We start from the raw sequence: 17920 nt of genomic DNA, 5'->3' as shown, positions 1-17920 counted from the left end.
GAAGCACTGGTTGAAGGGTGAAATGGCCATCATCAACCGTTTGTTCCCTAAAGCAATGCACTTTTAGTAGGTGTTGAAGAAATAGGAGATTTTTGGATGGTGAGTGCCACTGGTCCTTGTTTTTTCTTGGATTTTACATGGTTTTAAACAATGAGTATAGCACCATATTAATCAGTGCAGCAATGAAAATAAATATTTTGCCTTACTGATAGTTCCAAGCCGTTTATCTCTTTTTCTGGAATATGAACATGGTCTCTGGTAGTTTGGTCTTCCAGGCAGTCTTTAGTCTCCAGTAGTTTTTTCCTGGAGGCCGTACTCTGTCTTCAGTGGCTTGATGCTTCAGTCATTCATTGGTCTGCTGTAGATTAGAGCTTCAGGCAATCCTCGGTTTCCAGTAGATTGCTCTTTCTGGCCGTCCTTGGTCTCCAGACAATCCTTGAACATATTCCTCTGAAACCTTAAAAAAAACAACCAACTCCTGTTCCCTATAGTGATTGTCCCTTATCATGGACACCCTAATGAAACTTGTCCATGATTTGTCATCTAACTGCCGGAGTTCTTCTTTAATTTAATTTCTATTTTTCATCCTGAAAAGAATATTTCGTAAAAAACTTGGAGAAAACAAAACACGACATAGACAAAGAAACAGAGAAGAAAATGGATCAAACCAGAGAAATCGCAACACAGGTAAAATACGGCAGATACTAAATGTGGATCCCTAAAGAAAACCAAGTGATTTGGTGCTGCTCTCCATCCTGAGCAGATTACCGCTGATTCCCCAGCGCATTTATGTGCAATACCCTCTTTATTACACATTAAGTAATCCGTTTATCTGATGAAAGTCAATTGTGACCGAAACGTTATGAATTGCAATAAAACATCGAGCACATCTGGGACGTCATTGGTCGGTGGTTACAAAGAAGCTGCCAGCAGCGGACCTTGATGACTTGCCCAAATGCATTCAGCAGCTGAACCTTCCTCAGACCATTAATAACATCATTAATAGCGGCCGAGGTTGTAAGTGCGAGGATTTCTGCACGTATATCAATTTATAGAACTGACCGTTCACTGCTGCCTAACATTCCAGGACACGTGATTCTCTTAACCTGGCAGAAGTTTTATTGTTATGGCTGATTGGTAGATATACATTATTTTTGATAAACTGAGAACATTGCCAGGATCACATAACAAAGGAAAAAAACATTTTTTTATATATTTTTCAGGACGCAGTGAAGCACATTGATGAAGAGAGTCGGAGGGAGATTAACGAAAACGAATGGTTAAAGCGAGAGGTAATTCCATAGCTAGAAACAGTTCAGAAGTGTGAGCTCCCCAGAAGTGACAGAATTTTATCATTTAGTTCTGTGACTTTTCAGGGGATTTGGAACCCCGAATCAGAAAAACGCAGCTCCGATCACTAAAAAGATCTGAATCATTAGAGAATATTGGTCTAAAAAATTGACAAGGGGTTTAAAAAGGAAGATTCACAGAGATAAGATCGTGTTTAACGTTTCTTGTCCCCTACAGTTTGATATCTACAAGAAAGACGTTCAGGATCTGGAGGTGTCTGTCTGTAAAATGGAGCAAGAGAATCTGCAATTAATAAATCATCTTTTTGATTGTCGGCTTCATGATCTAAAAATACCAAGGTACAATTACCAGAGTGCAGAAATAAGTGATGTGAACGGGATTAACTCTGCGGAGGCCGGATCGCTTCATTGCACCAAAAAGGGAGACTGTCAGTCTGAATTTGTAAAGTTCATTCAATGCATAATGAAAAGTTTAGCAACTTTCCAACATACTTTCTCTGCCTTAACATTTTGCTTACTATCATAGAATGTTAGAGTTGGAAGGGACCCCCGTGGTCCTTGTGTCCAACCTTCTGCTCAGTGCAGGAGTCACTAAACCATCTCAGACAGATGCCTGTCCAGCCCCTGTTTGATGACTTCCATTGAAGGAGAACTCACCACCTCGCATCTCAATGTCTGCAGGCTGTTGCTTTACCAGTGAATAGAACCACGGCATGATAATGTGCCCCTCATCCCTACCCAAACGAGACCCAAATTAACTGGTCTTTCATTAGTTTACAGATAGCAGAGATCTTTAATAAATAATGAACCCTGCGGGGGCTAAGTTTTCGATTGTGCGTGCCTGGCGGGGTGATCCGGGTTGGAGCTGGGAACATTTTGTGATGTGATGTAAAGTGCACGACCCCTACAGATACATCCATATTATAATGATAAAAGGATTAGATTATTATTATTATTCCGATCCCAGATTACATTTACAACCCACACATCACGATGACTCACGGTGGATAATTTTATATGAAATTTTACCATCCGGATGGATTTCAGCTCTGTACAGTAAGCCGCCCGATCTCAGGCGCTGGCTTCGAGGGTCGATTTGCTATGTGTCGTCCCTTTTTTTGTTTGTATCATGCCTGGAATCAGCAGAAACATTGTAGCTACTGGTCACAGGAATATCAGTGAGGAGGACAGCAGCGGGAGCAGAGGGATGTGAGCTTGTAGGGGAAAGTGACCCATTTACTCACAAGACTGTATACAATGAATGGCCCCTTTATTAGAGACCCCGACCCTTTCCTTACCATATGGAAATTAGTCGCATGACCCCCACAGTACAGCATAATAGTGCTCAATATTCTGTGCATCAGATTGAATGAATCCTCATGAGAATGGGAAATTGAGAGGTCGGAAAGGCTTAGAACGAAGGATGTTCATCAGTACTAGACTAGTCGGGGATACGATTCCATGAGTATACAGAAAATTATGTGATCGATGCCATGAGTATACAGAGAATGATGTGATCGATGCCGTGAGTATAGAGAATGATGTGATCGATGCCGTGAGTATACAGAGACTGATGTGATCGATGCCATGAGTATACAGAGAATGATGTGATCGATGCCGTGAGTATACAGAGAATGTGATCGATGCCGTGAGTATACAGAGACTGATGTGATCGATGCCGTGAGTATAGAGAATGATGTGATCGATGCCGTGAGTATACAGAGAATGATGTGATCGATGCCATGAGTATACAGACACTGATGTGATCGATGCCGTGAGTATACAGACACTGATGTGATCGATGCCGTGAGTATACAGAGAATGATGTGATCGATGCCGTGAGTATACAGACACTGATGTGATCGATGCCGTGAGTATACAGAGAATGATGTGATCGATGCCGTGAGTATACAGAGACTGATATGATTGATGCCGTGAATGTACAGAGAATGATGTGATCGATGCCATGAGTATATAGAGAATGATGTGATCGATGCCGTGAGTATAGAGAATGATGTGATCGATGCCGTGAGTATAGAGAATGATGTGATCGATGCCGTGAGTATACAGAGAATGATGTGATCGATGCCATCAGTATACAGAGAATGATGTGATCGATGCCATCAGTATACAGAGAATGATGTGATCGATGCCATCAGTATACAGAGAATTATGTGATCGATGCCATGAGTATAGAGACTGATGTGATCGATGCCGTGAGTATACAGAGAATGATGTGATCGATGCCGTGAGTATACAGAGAATGATGTGATCGATGCCGTGAGTATACAGACACTGATGTGATCGATGCCGTGAGTATACAGAGAATGATGTGATCGATGCCGTGAGTATGCAGAGAATGATCCAAAAAATAGGTTAAACCGCACCCTATGTCCCTTATAGCCTTCCTAGGCCTGTGGACGCAAGTCCTTGCCAGGGGGTCAGCCCAGCTAAAAAGTCCAATCCATAATGTAAAAAAGAGGACAGCGCCACAACGGTCAGTGATAAGAAAAAACTTACAGCTTTAATCTGCCAACTGCGGCGACGTTTCGGTATAAACCTTGATAAAGGTTTATACCGAAACGTCGCCGCAGTTGGCAGATTAAAGCTGTAAGTTTTTTCTTATCACTGACCGTTGTGGCGCTGTCCTCTTTTTTACATTATGCAGAGAATGATGTGATCGATGCCGTGAGTACACAGAGAATGATGTGATCGATGCCATCAGTATAGAGACTGATGTGATCGATGCCATCAGTATACAGAGAATGATGTGATCGATGCCGTGAGTACACAGAGAATGATGTGATCGATGCCGTGAGTACACATAGAATGATGTGATCGATGACGTGAGTATACAGAGAATGATGTGATCGATGCCATGAGTATACAGAGAATTATGTGATCGATGCCATGGGTATACAGAGAATGATGTGATCGATGCCGTGAGTATACAGAGACTGATGTGATCGATGCCGTGAGTATACAGAGAATGATGTGATCGATCCCATGAGTATACAGAGACTGATGTGATCGATGCCATGAGTATACAGAGTATGATGTGATCGATGCCATGAGTGTACAGAGACTGATGTGATAGAGAAAAAACATCCAGAAAAAGAGGATCCTGTGGACAAAGAATTGGGTCTGAGGAGGAGGTTTGGAATTATTTTGCCGTACAGTCAAGAAAACCGCAGCTGAATACTACGCTGACATCCAACTTACATCTTGTATGTTCATTAGAGTCGGTAACATCAGCTGACCGTTAATGTCTAAAGAAAATAGAAAGGCAAGTGGGCAAAAAAGCGCAAAAACTGTGTCACTGAGCAGCGTAAAAACATCATCCGGTCACATGAATCTGGGTTTTCGTTGCGCTGCGCTGATGGAAAGATCAGACTTTGGCACAAGCAGCATGGGTCCATGAGACCTCGCTGGTGGAGGTGCTGGAATAGTAGAAGAAAGCTTACTTGGCACACGCTGGTTCTCCATATACCTGTGGATGGATGACCCCGTCCTTTACAGGCTGATGAAGGTGCAATCATTGTGGAGGAAGGTTTTCTTGGCACATCCAGGTTCTCCTTTTACCTGTGGATGGATGACCCCTTCCTGACAAGTTGGTAGGGATGCAGTAACGGTGGAGGAAAGTTTCCTTGGCACATCCAGGTTCTCCTTTTACCTGTGGATGGATGACCCAGTCCTTGTTAGGCTGATGAAGGTGCAATCATAGTGGTGGAAGGTTTTCTTGGCAGAACCTGGCTCCTCTGTTAACTGAAGATGGACATTTCAACAGTAGGGCTTACCTATAATAATCTTTATTTTTATATAGCGCTAACATATTCCGCAGCACTTTACAGTTTGCACACATTACCATCACTGTCCCCGAAGGGGCCCACAATCTAAATTCCCTATCAGTATGTCTTTGGAATGTGGGAGGAAACCGGAGAACCCGGAGGAAACGCGGGGAGAACATAAAAACTCCTTGCAGATGTTGTTCTTGGTGGGATTTGAACCCAGGACTCCAGCACTGCAAGGCTGCTGTGCTAACCACTGAGCCACCGTGCTGCCCAACCTAAGCGATATAGCCAACCATCTTCAGTATAGTCAGGGATTGATTCTAGAGAGATGACTGCATTTCCTTTTCTTCCCCGACCTCCACAGACCACAGAAATGTCCAACGTGCTACTGGATGGATGTCTCTAATAAAGTGGCCATTCAATGTATAATAATAGGGGCAGTTTCATGGTAGGAGATAAAAGAGGACAAGCAAGGAATAAAAAAAATAAATAAAAAAAATATAGTCTTTCCAGCAGGACAGAGTATTTCAGGAAAGGAGTGTGCTGATCTGGTATTGGAGGCAGCGCTCTCTCCACTCACTCGATGTTGATGAGAACAGGACTCCGTGTAATGGACTAGCCCCATTACTGGTGGAGAGGTAGGACAGGTGACCAGCTCTATTTAGTAGGGTCAGGCTCTTCTCTAAATCATCATGTTCTTCTATTGTAGGAACACGTTTGTGACTCAGATGGCCGGTCTGGATCTATCAGAGTATGGACTACTAGAAGACTTTGCAAAACTTAACATGGACTCAAGATCAGGTTCTAAAATTTCTTAAGAAACCTTGAATTTTGAGAAAGTCATAATGTAGAGATAGGACTGGATACCCTTCCTGAGAGAGGCCTTGGGCCCTGTTCACAGATATCTATCGTACACACCATGAAAATGTCCCTTCACACTAGTTAAACAGAGGCTGTAGAGGATTGTGCAGTGTGCGCGGCTGGATGAAATGGTGACGTATGCTACCATAGTCCATGTTTTATTCTCCTGGTTAACAGGCCGGAAGAGGTGATATCAGTCATTGTACAGGAGGAGGAGGTGAGCTGTGACATCACCTATTGTAAATGCTGGATCCTGTGTTATCTACTGTATATAGAGGTGTTATCAGTCATTGTGCAGGAGGAGGAGGAGGTGAGCTGCGATATCACCTATTGTAAATGCTGGATCCTGTGTTATCTACTGTATATAGAGGTGTTATCTGTCATTGTACAGGAGGAGGAGGTGAGCTGTGACATCACCTATTGTGAATGGTGGATCCTGTGTTATCTACTGTATATAGAGGTAATATCAGTCATTTTACAGGAGGAGGAGGTGAGCTGTGATATCTCCTATTGTGAATGGTGGATCCTCTTATCTACTGTAAATAGAGGTGTTATCAGTCATTGTAAATGAGGAGGAGGTGAGCTGTGATATCACCTATTGTGAATGGTGGATCCTGTGTTATCTACTGTATATAGAGGTGTTATCAGTCATTGTACAGGAGGAGGAGGTGAGCTGTGACATCACCTATTGTGAATGATGGATCCTGTGCTATCTATTATATATAGATGTGTTATCAGTTACTTTATAGAGATAATAAAGTAAAAAAAAAAATCACAAGTTTTATTTTTAAGTTGACAATGATTTTGATTATAACACTATATCATTTGCTCCGTCCCCTAGGTGCAGTGCAGGCTTTTATCAGTAGGTTTCACCATGTTAGGTGCCGATGAGATGACCGAGTCCTTCGTAGCGTCACAGGCTCACCTTTCATGAGAACAGAAGATGGATAAATAATGTGTTTGCCTCTAGGTAAATATCAAGGACACAAGAACAAGACACTCGAGGCCAAAGACGTTATTTATGGGAAAAGAAAGGAGACAAATTCCAACAAAAATCTTGAGCTGAACCATCTATTAGAGGAGGAGGAGAAGAGCTTCCCGGTGAGAGGGTTGTTATAGCTTTCAATGAAATGGAATAGGACGTCAGAAAATGAGCAATTCTTTTGTGGGTTTTTTTTTTTTTTTGTTCAATGTTTCACATTATTAATAATAATAATATGAAACTTGGCTTAAAATTGTCTGATTAGCTTTATATTAGACCCAGACTCTCTGTTCTGTAGCAATAACATCCGGTACCTCCAATCGGTGACACTGGGGTGATGACCTTCTTTCGGGGGAATGTTCCCCCTCCCATATAATGCAATAGAAAGCAATCAATAAGTTGTATACACCCCAAAATAGTTCTAATAAAAACTACAAAACATTACACATATAAAAAAAAAAGCCAGCTCCATTGGCGGAAAAATTATTATTTTTTTAACCAATCTCTAAATTTTTTCACCATTTGAATAAAAAAAAAATATAAAAAGAATATACATTTGGTATCACCGAACCCGTTCTCACCTGAAAATTCACTCTACAGTGTCACTTTATCAAATCCGCAGCGGAAAATTCCGCATTGGAATCCGCAGAATGTGCACATGGCCTAAGTCTTCTTAAAGGGAATCAATCAGCAGGTTTTTGGTATGTAATCTGACAACAGTATGAAATAGGGCCAGAGACCCTGATTCCAGTGATGTGTCACTTAGTTTACTGGGTGCAGCAGTTGTGATAGAATCACAGTTTTCTCTGCTGCAGATCTAGCAGAGCTGGAAATGCTGAGCACTGTATGACCCCGCCCCCACCACTGATTGGCAGCTTCCTGTATACACTGTATAGAAGGCTGCCAATCAGGGCTGGGGGCAAGGTTGGACTAGGAGGTACAAGACACCTAGTCCTGTAGTGATAATCTCCTGCTAATAAAACACTGATTGTATTGAAACATCAAAACTCAGCCTAGTAAATGACATCACTGGAATCAGGGTCTCCCCCAACATCATGCTGATCTTCGATTACATAACAAAAAAAAAAAACTGCCAACAGATCCCCTTTAATGAGAGTCCAACGGTGCATCCTCTGACTGTAACCAATGAATATGATGAATTCACTAATTGCAAGACATCTCAACTCCAAGGAATCGCTACGAAAAGTATATTATTGAGAACTTTATTACACAACGTGCTGACTCTTCCTTTACAATTTTATAGGACTATTTACAACTGGGCCCACTGGAGTGGAAAATGTTAAGTGTCATGGGACAAACCAAACCTATACACAAGCCGAGCGCGGACACGAAGCTTCCAGAGCAGTCAGATGGCAGAGGGCAGTGGCCGCTAACACCGAGAATGATCAAATCCGCCATCCCATAATCAGCCAAACATAAAGCAATAACAAGCAGCACTTAATAATAGTACCGCCATCATTCATCACACACCAGTACACGGCACAGGAAGATCCATGGCATCTACTCTGGTTCAACATGGAAACCGGCAAGACCACCGTTTCCTGAGATAGTGAGGCTGAGCACAGAGGAAATGGCGCGGGCTCATGCGCCTGTTCCGCAATATGTGGCTCATACTATTAGACTCATACCATTAGACTCACAGAAGCCGCAGTTATTGTAGTGGATTCTGCAGGCTGCCTTCCTATATAAATCATCATTGAAACTTTGTCTTAATACAAAAGGTTTTATCAGAAAGTGACCTCTTGTTTACACGTTGCATGGGTTTTTTTGTGTGTTAAATGTGTTTTAATGTTTTCATATCACAATCTGTATTAATCTCACATCGGCAAGTGGGGATTTTTTTTTTCTGGAAATAACACATGTACATTAGCAGCAACGAACAGTCAGATCCTATCTTTTTATATTGAAGCATCTAATGGGCATGTGCAAAGGTCGATTTGATGGTAATAGGTGAACTGTGACATCACCTATTGTGAATGGTGGATCCTGTGTTATCTACTGTATATAGAGGTGTTATCAATCATTGTACCGGAGGAGGTGAGCTGTGATATCACCTATTGTGAATGGTGGATCCTGTGTTATCTACTGTATATAGAGGTGTTATCAGTCATTGTACAGGAGGAGGAGGTGTGCTGTGACACCTATTGTGAATGGTGGATCCTGTGTCCTCTACTGTATATAGAGGTGTTATCAGTCATTGTACAGGATGAGGTGAGCTGTGACATCACCTATTGTGACTGGTGGATCCGGTGTCCTCTACTGTATATAGAGGTGTTATCAGTCATTGTACAGGAGGAGGAGGTGAGCTGTGACATCACCTATTGTCAATCCTGTGTTATCTACTGTATATAGAGGTGTTATCAGTCATTGTATGGGAGGAGATGAGCTGGGATATCACCTATTGTGAATCCTGTGTTATCAGCTGCGTACACAAGTGTTACCTGTCATTGTAATCCTGCCTCTACTGATATGGAAACTGCTGAAAACTCTTCCTGAAAGATAGGGACGTATGAATGAAAAAAGGCCGCACTGGGCAAGTGTGAAGATTGCAAGATCATTAATTTTGCTTTAATTTTAAAATAAAGGTTCCCAAATACACACATACATACCTCCACCCCCACACACTAACAGAAACCTGAACAAAAAGGTCATTTTCTGAGGATACATTCCCATCTAAAGAAGTGAGGCGACATCATCTTGAGATCACAGCTTCTTACTCTCCAGCTTTTCCTCTGCACATGGCCGTTACCACAATTTTCTGGAGGTTCTAGGAAGAGAGAGTGGCCGGCTGCAGAACCCTACATAGCTGGGCCGTCATAAGCAACAATGGAGTGAGAAACTATGAAGGGAAAGCAGCACTTGTACTCATTTTCTACTTCGGCTACAGCTGGTTACAAAACACAGTGGGCTGTACCATGGCCAAATAACGGCCTTAGTCTGCCAGCTACAGTAACCTGTTCAGAAGTTACACAAATTTAGGTGGTGAACACATTTTTCACTCCTGTCAAGTCACTTTCCATTAATTACTGAAAAGCACCTGAAGGGTTAAAGCAATTTTGCTGATATTTTTATGAATTAAAGCAAAACATATCTACCTAAATTCACCATTATCATAAAATAGAATGTATCACGAGAAAAAAATCTCAAAATCATTGGGATACAGTGGGGGAAAAAGTATTTAGTCAGCGACCAATTGTGCAAGTTCTCCCACTGAAAAAGATGAGAGAGGCCTGTAATTGCCATCATAGACCACAACTATGAGAGTCACAATGGGAAAACAAATACGGAAACTCACCTTGTCTGATTTGGCAAGATTTTGCAAATGAACACCATACCTACTGGGAAGCATGGGGGTGGCAACATCATGTTTTGGGGCTGTTCCTCTGCAAAGGGACCAGGAGGACTGATCCGTATACATGAAAGAATGAATGGGGCCATGTATCGTGAGATTTGGAGTGCAAACCTCCTTCCATCAGCAAGGGCATTGAAGATGAAACGTGGCTGGGTCTTTCAACATGACAATGATACAAAGCACACCGCCAGGGCAACGAAGGAGTGGCTTCGTAAGAAGCATATGAAGGTCCTGGAGTGGCCTAGCCAGTCTCCAGATCTCAACCCCATAGAAAACCTTTGGAGGGAGTTGAAAGTCCGTGTTGCCCAGCGACAGGCCCAAAACATCACTGCTCTAGAGGAGATCTGCATGGAGGAATGGGCCAACATACCACCAACAGTGTGTGCCAACCTTGTGAAGACTTACAGAAAACGTTTGACCTCTCTCATTGCCAACAAAAGGATATGTAACAAAATATTGAGATGAACTTTTATTAATGAACAAATACTTATTTTCCACCATAATTTGCTAAATAAATCTTCCCAAATCAGACAAGGTGATTTTCTGGATTTGTTTTCTCATTTTGACTCTCATAGTTGTGGTCTACCTATGAGGTCAATTACAGGCCTCTCTCATCTTTTTAAGTGGGAGAACTTGCACAATTGGTCGCTGACTAAATTCTTTTTTTTCCCCACTTTATGTTGAAGCAATTCAGAGTTATTGCCACATAAAGCGACACTGGGATTTTTTTTTTTTTTTTAATCTGACTGGTCACTAAGGGGTTAAACTTTCACTTTTGTAATTTTCTGACAGTACATACCTTTATATGGGGGCCATCTTGTGTGAGTCACTTAACAGCATCCCAAGGTTTGCCTATCAGTGGCCACAAGGACCATCCTTATAAACAAATTTTCTTTACCGTGCGAGCAGACACCCCACAGATTATTTACCGTGCGAGCAGAGACACCATGGATTATTTACTGTGCGAGCAGAGACACCATGGATTATTTACTGTGCGAGCAGAGACACCACGGATTCTTTACTGTGCGAGCAGAGACACCATGGATTATTTACCGTGCGAGCAGAGACACCATGGATTATTTACTGTGCGAGCAGAGACACCATGGATTATTTACCGTGCGAGCAGAGACACCACGGATTCTTTACTGTGCGAGCAGAGACACCATGGATTATTTACCGTGCGAGCAGAGACACCATGGATTATTTACTGTGCGAGCAGAGACACCATGGATTATTTACTGTGCGAGCAGAGACACCACGGATTCTTTACCGTGCGAGCAGAGACACCATGGATTATTTACTGTGCGAGCAGAGACACCATGGATTATTTACTGTGCGAGCAGAGACACCACGGATTCTTTACTGTGCGAGCAGAGACACCATGGATTATTTACCGTGCGAGCAGAGACACCATGGATTATTTACTGTGCGAGCAGAGACACCACGGATTCTTTACTGTGCGAGCAGAGACACCATGGATTATTTACTGTGCGAGCAGACACCACGGATTCTTTACTGTGCGAGAAGACACCATGGATTCTTTACTGTGCGAGAAGACACCACAGATTCTTTACTGTGCGAGACGACACCACAGATTCTTTACTGTGCCAGAAGACACCACGGATTCTTTACTGTGCGAGCAGGCACCATGGACTCTTTGTGCGAGAAGACACCACGGATTCTTTACGGTGCGAGCAGACACCACGGATTCTTTACGGTGCGAGCAGACACCATGGATTCTTTACTGTGCGAGCAGAGACAGTGAGACACCATGGATTCTTTACGGTGCGAGCAGACACCACGGATTCTTTACTGTGCGAGAAGACACCACGGATTCTTTACTGTGCCAGAAGACACCACGGATTCTTTACTGTGCCAGAAGACACCACGGATTCTTTACGGTGCGAGCAGGCACCATGAATTCTTTACTGTGCGAGAAGACACCACGGATTCTTTACGGTGCAAGCAGACACCATGGATTTTTTACTGTGCGAGCAGAGACAGTGAGACACAATGGATTCTTTAAGGTGCGAGCAGACACCACGGTTTCTTTACTGTTCCAGAAGACACCATGGATTCTTTACTGTGCCAGAAGACACCACGGATTCTTTACGGTGCAAGCAGACACCATGGATTTTTTACTGTGCGAGCAGAGACAGTGAGACACAATGGATTCTTTAAGGTGCGAGCAGACACCACGGTTTCTTTACTGTTCCAGAAGACACCATGGATTCTTTACTGTGCCAGAAGACACCACGGATTCTTTACGGTGCGAGCAGACACCACGGATTCTTTACTGTGCCAGAAGACACCATGGATTCTTTACAAACTGTGCAATTGTGAAACTGTGACTTTATGTTGTAATGTTTGATTCACTAAATAAAAAAAAGTTATGAGGGCCTGATACTTTACTTGAATATATTACAGGTTATGGGCACTGGATTCGGTGATGGGACATTGATCCAGGGAACTACTGAGATTGTTGTAAGTGGAGTAGGGAATGAATTTTTCTCCCTAATATGGGGCTTATAGCATCTGACCCATGAGATTTTTGTCTTCTGGATCAACACGTCAGGTTATAGGTTGAACATGATGGACTCGTCTCCTTGCGACCTTGGAGCTATGAGTATGTGACTCAGTTTCCATCTGACGCGTTGCCCCCTCTCCTCCACCCTCTTTTTCCTATTGATAATTGTGTACAGAGAGAACTAACATGAGAGCGGAATCCAATATAAACGTAGTTAAAATGTCATGAACGCCAACCAGTTGTTACCGTGTGGAATTCATACAGTAACTGCGAAACTCTGACAAGTCTGCGTTCAGACATCCGTTTTTAACGCGGTGTTAAATATTTTTCATGGATAGAATGTGTACCCATTAATTTCTATGGGTCTTTTCAAGACTTTTTGTTATCCCTATGGAGAAGCAGGGGTCCGCAGCTTGGCTGAGTAGTCACTTACTGTGTTGAAAAACAATGCAGAGCCCAGCGGGGAAACCTAGGGAAGCGCCGGAACAGAAGTAGAGGGGAATCGGGAGGTGTGTGTTTGTTTTTTTATTATTCATCTGACCTTCTTTAAAATTCCAGCCATTTCACAATAAAACACTGAGGCCCCCCCCCCCCCCCCCCCAAAAAAAAAAAAGAAGAAAAAAAAATCCTGTTGAAGCTGAATTTTTATTTGTAAATCCACTGATTCCGACCACAAACAATTTTTAAATCTTATAAACAAAAATAGAATCTGCAGAGACGACGCAGCAGAACGCGGTCCGTGGACAGAATTGCTTTCATGCCGACAATTTCCCTTTCAGTCGTTTCTTTTTCTGGTGCTTTTTTTTATAGATTTATTTACATGACGAGCGCTGATCAACAGCGCTGGGGGGGAAAAAAGAAAGAAGAAGGGGCTGGGGTTTGTTCCCCCCTTTAAAACAGCGAGCCAAACAGAATGGGGGTATGTGTGCGGCTGTAAGGCACTGCATGATGACGAGGGTCGGACTTGGCGCTCTCCCGCAGGAATAGAGGGGGGAAGGGGTTATTTATTATTCGGGGTCCTCACCTGTATCAGCAATGGGTTACAGCGGGGGAGGGGAATTAGGAGTCAAGTGGGTGGGGCTTGACCCTTCACTTGCCAATATGGAAAACATATATATGGCACTTAAAGTGACAGCTTGAAATCCCTTCCCTCCCCATGATGTATTGTATTAAACCCCCCACCCATATCTCGCTTACAGGAAATCATACAATGAAAGCAATTCCTCACATTCGTTTTTTTTCTCCCATGTCCAATGTAAAATAATATTCCGCCAAGCACAAAGCGATATTTCGTGTCCCCACCCGGCCCCCTCTCAATAATCCGATTTACAATGTAGTGCTGATCGCCCTGGACCCCCGTCCCTTTTTGCAGATGTTTCCCACCATTAGAATTAAAGCAGCTGAATAGGATCGATCCCCGGTGGGGTATATCGGCCTCACCCTGCACCCCTCTCCCCGGTAGCAGTATACGGACTTTACTAGTACTTAGTGCTTGGTATGGAGTCACTTTCATAATTAAAAAAAAAATTAAAAAATAATAATTGTATACATCCATACATATCCATAAAGGTGTTTGATACATTAATTGTTAATGATAATCATAAATAAATACAAATAATACATAAGGAATGTCTACTGCAAACTGAATATATATATATCTCTCTCTGAAGAGGTCGGGGGTGGGGTGCGGACCTCCTATACGGCCTGGAGGGAAGGAACGTGACTTGTGATGGTGGATGAGACCTCTGCAATATTCCCTTGTCCTGTGCCCTTAGGGGGATGAAGCGTACAGTAGAAGAAAGTTTGTACCCCCCCACCCCTTCACTTCACACGGTATAGCCAAATGCATTACACGCGCCGAAAATCTACTGTATAGGTCTGGTTATGGCCAGAGATGGCGGCGGCCCCCTCGCCCCCTTCCCGTACAGCCCAACGGCTCCATCTGGTACCATTCGTGAGGACGTGGAGAGCGCTCAGCAGCAGCTTGGATTGGACTGGAAGTAGGGATTGGTTACGCAGCCCGGTTCTCTTTTTTTCTTTTCTTTCTTCTTAGAAGGGTGTTCTCAACGTCCAGCTCGGTTACATGAACTGCATCTGGGAGGAACAAAGGAAAGGCCATGAGAAAAAGTCCTCCGGTTCTTGGCTCAGGAGTGAAGCTGGTCCGGGCCGGAGCAAAATACAACACTCATTTCTAGGCTTGTAAAGGCCCAACGCAAGGGGGTCACCAAAAAGGCTGCATTGGTGTATTTGTCTTCTGTTCAGGAACAGTATATAGGGTGGGCCAAAAATCAGAGGGGGGAGAAGAAAGAAAAAAAGACACGAATCAGAAGGGGAAAAAAGAGCCACAAATCAGAGGGGAGAAAAAAAAAGCCACAAATCAGAGGGGAGAAAAAAAAAGCCACAAATCAGAGGGGAGAAAAAAAAAGCCAAAAATCAGAGGGGAGAAAAAAAAGCAACAAATCAGAGGGGAGAAAAAAAAGCCAAAAATCAGAGGGGAGAAAAAAAAGCCAAAAATCAGAGGGGAGAAAAAAAAAGCCACAAATCAGAGGGGGGAGAAAAAAGCCAAAAATCAGAGGGGAGAAAAAAAAGCCAAAAATCAGAGGGGAGAAAAAAAAGCAACAAATCAGAGGGGTGGAAAAAAAAAGCCACAAATCAGAGGGGAGAAAAAAGATAAAGAAAAAAGACACGAATCAGAAGGGGAAAAAAGAGCCACAAATCAGAGGGGAGAAAAAAAGCCACAAATCAGAGGGGAGAAAAAAAGCCAAAAATCAGAGGGGAGAAAAAAAAGCCAAAAATCAGAGGGGAGAAAAAAAAGCAACAAATCAGAGGGGTGAAAAAAAAAAGCCACAAATCAGAGGGAGAAAATGAAAGACACGAATCAGAAGGGGAAAAAAGCCACAAAGAGGGGAGGGAAAAAAGCCACAAATCAGAGGAGAGGAAAAAAGAGCCACAAATCAGAGGGGAGAAAAAGAAAGGCGAATCAGAAATGGAAAAACAGGCATAAATCAGAGGGGGGGGGTTAAGCCACAAAATCAGGATAAAAAAATAAAATAAATAAAAATAAAAAAATCACAGAACAGTTGCAAATCAGGTAAAATGTCACAAACACGAAGAAAAAAGTAAAGGATTTTCCCTCAAAAGCTCAGAAATCAGTGTTGTATCCTGACAAGCCGGCCCGAGAAATCTCCCCAGGAGGTGCACAGAAAATAATCCAGACCGGTCACCTTTAAGAACACAAAATAAAATGCTCAATGCAAAACTTGGAGCGTTTTTTTTTGTAAACAATCCGGAGGTGCTGCATGCAAGGAACGGACGAAGCTGTGTAGTACAGGCCTGCAAAGAGTGGAGATCATTGACACAAGGTGACACAAACACACCAAGAACTAAAGAGGAGCAAGTGAGAAAAAGGGAAGGAAGCAACACAAAGAGGGGGAGACGAGGGTCTACAAACCTTCCAGCATCCGAGACCAGCAATAGCGGGCTTCTCTAGGGCCACCCTACTAACAGATGTGGGGACCCTCCCCAAGACTAGGCATCCGTGGGCTAAGTCCAGCTACTCAGGTCTAGATTAAGTTAGCGGCCGTCTTCCAGGCAGTTGTGCACCATGTAAGGTAGGGATCTCGGGGACATCTTAGAAGACGATCCCACCACACACCGCCTTTATCACCTACTTTTCCTTGCTGATCGTGACTTGTGTCTTTCAATTTGAAGATCTTAACGATAAGTGAGAGCCGAGTCCAACGCAGGTCCGGCTATTCATGGAGTTAGTGCAAGGCCAAATCAAAGCGGTAATAAAACCGGGGGGTAAAACAGAAAGCGAATGTGTCACCAGATTGCACAATACAATCTGCATAAAGCCACTGAACCTGATGAGGCTGGTGTACTTACTATGTAAATCCAAGTCTGAATGGCTGTTTCATCTGACATCCGACTCATGAGTCGGTTGAGCTGTACTGGCCTCATTGCCATCAAAATATGGATTTTTCTAAGTAAGTAGACCAGCCTCATCAGGAATGCAATCTGAACTGGGAGACCCGGTGACTACTCTGCTTTAAATGAAAAGTGGTAAAGCCCCCCACCCCCCCAGGAGCAGCAGCAGTAGCCGGTGAGAAGCCTCAGGGGTGCTCTCCCTGCCCCCGCCTTGCCGTTTTTGCTGACTATACCTATAAGGTCCTACAAGAAATCCTGTAAAGAGAGCTGTGGATTGGGGTCCGTGCCGGGCGCTCTGTGAGGACTGGAGGGGCTCGAAGCTGCAGACAACTGGGCGAGAGGAGAGGCAGAGAGAAATACGTCTGAGAAATGGCAAAACACGGAAGGGAAAAGAGGTCATAATGGGGGTTATCCCCGCTCACCCGTCCTCTCCACACACAGAAATGGAAACAGTTTGGAAACCACAGACGGCAAAAAGTGACAAAACATCGAGATCTCTATAGTGTCCATACAGTGCAAAATACATACATGATATACACAGCGAGAGCCGGCACCGAGCGCTTCCACAGAGAGCTGTCTGCCCCCACCAGAGCCGCCCGTCCCCCCAATCAGAGAGGACTGCCGATCCCCCCCCCCCAACAGAGAGCTGCTCGCCCGTCCCCCCACAGACAGCACTGCCCTCCCCCCCACAGACCACTTCCCGTCTCCCCCCCCACAGACCACTTCCCGTCTCCCCCCCACAGACAGCACTGCCCTCCCCCCCACAGACCGCTTCCCGTCTCGCCCCCACAGAGCACAGCCCCCCCACAGACCACTTCCCGTCTCCCCCCCACAGAGAGCACTGCTCTCCCCCCCACAAACTGCTTCCCGTTTCCCCCTCACAGAGAGAACTTCCCGTCTCCCCCCCACAGAGAGCACTTCCCGTCTCCCCCACAGAGAGCACTGCCCTCCCCCCACAGACCAGTTCCCCCCCCCCACAGAGAGCACTTCCAGTCTCCCCCACAGAGAGCACTTCCCGTCTCCCCCCCACAGAGAGCACTTCCCGTCTCCCCCACAGAGAGCACTTCCCGTCTCCCCCCCACAGAGAGCACTTCCCGTCTCCCCCCCCCACAGAGAGCACTTCCCGTCTCCCCCCCACAGAGAGCA

At 44.1% G+C, this 17920-nt stretch overlaps 2 protein-coding genes across 21 annotated transcripts in view; one reads left to right on the top strand and one right to left on the bottom strand.

Annotated features, from left to right (window-relative positions):
* CCDC83 (coiled-coil domain containing 83) overlaps positions 1 to 8917 on the top strand; it is a 74929-nt gene extending 66012 nt beyond the window's left edge. For all 5 annotated transcript variants that reach the window (XM_077298610.1, XM_077298612.1, XM_077298613.1 and 2 more), the window contains 6 exons: positions 596 to 687; positions 1224 to 1292; positions 1528 to 1649; positions 5811 to 5902; positions 6933 to 7063; positions 8209 to 8917. In XM_077298610.1, the coding sequence (XP_077154725.1) occupies positions 596 to 687; positions 1224 to 1292; positions 1528 to 1649; positions 5811 to 5902; positions 6933 to 7063; positions 8209 to 8370 (668 nt within the window). In that variant the 3' untranslated portion in view covers positions 8371 to 8917. The remainder of the gene's footprint in view (positions 1 to 595; positions 688 to 1223; positions 1293 to 1527; positions 1650 to 5810; positions 5903 to 6932; positions 7064 to 8208) is intronic.
* A 4553-nt stretch (positions 8918 to 13470) lies between these two features.
* Positions 13471 to 17920, bottom strand: part of PICALM (phosphatidylinositol binding clathrin assembly protein) — a 66986-nt gene continuing 62536 nt past the window's right edge. For 8 of the 16 annotated variants that reach the window (XM_077298602.1, XM_077298594.1, XM_077298597.1 and 5 more), the window contains one exon: positions 13471 to 14938. In XM_077298602.1, coding sequence (XP_077154717.1) covers positions 14924 to 14938 — 15 coding nt within the window. In that variant the 3' untranslated portion in view covers positions 13471 to 14923. Of the gene's footprint in view, positions 14939 to 15697; positions 16597 to 17007; positions 17105 to 17920 lie in introns of those variants that run through there. The other 8 variants (XM_077298593.1, XM_077298591.1, XM_077298590.1 and 5 more) reach the window with 7 other exon arrangements.

This window comes from Ranitomeya variabilis, chromosome 3, assembly GCF_051348905.1.
Source record: "Ranitomeya variabilis isolate aRanVar5 chromosome 3, aRanVar5.hap1, whole genome shotgun sequence".
In the NCBI taxonomy this organism is placed as follows: Eukaryota; Metazoa; Chordata; class Amphibia; order Anura; family Dendrobatidae; genus Ranitomeya; species Ranitomeya variabilis.
The sequence above is the reverse complement of the archived record's forward strand: the minus strand, read 5'-3'. Positions and strand labels throughout refer to the sequence as shown.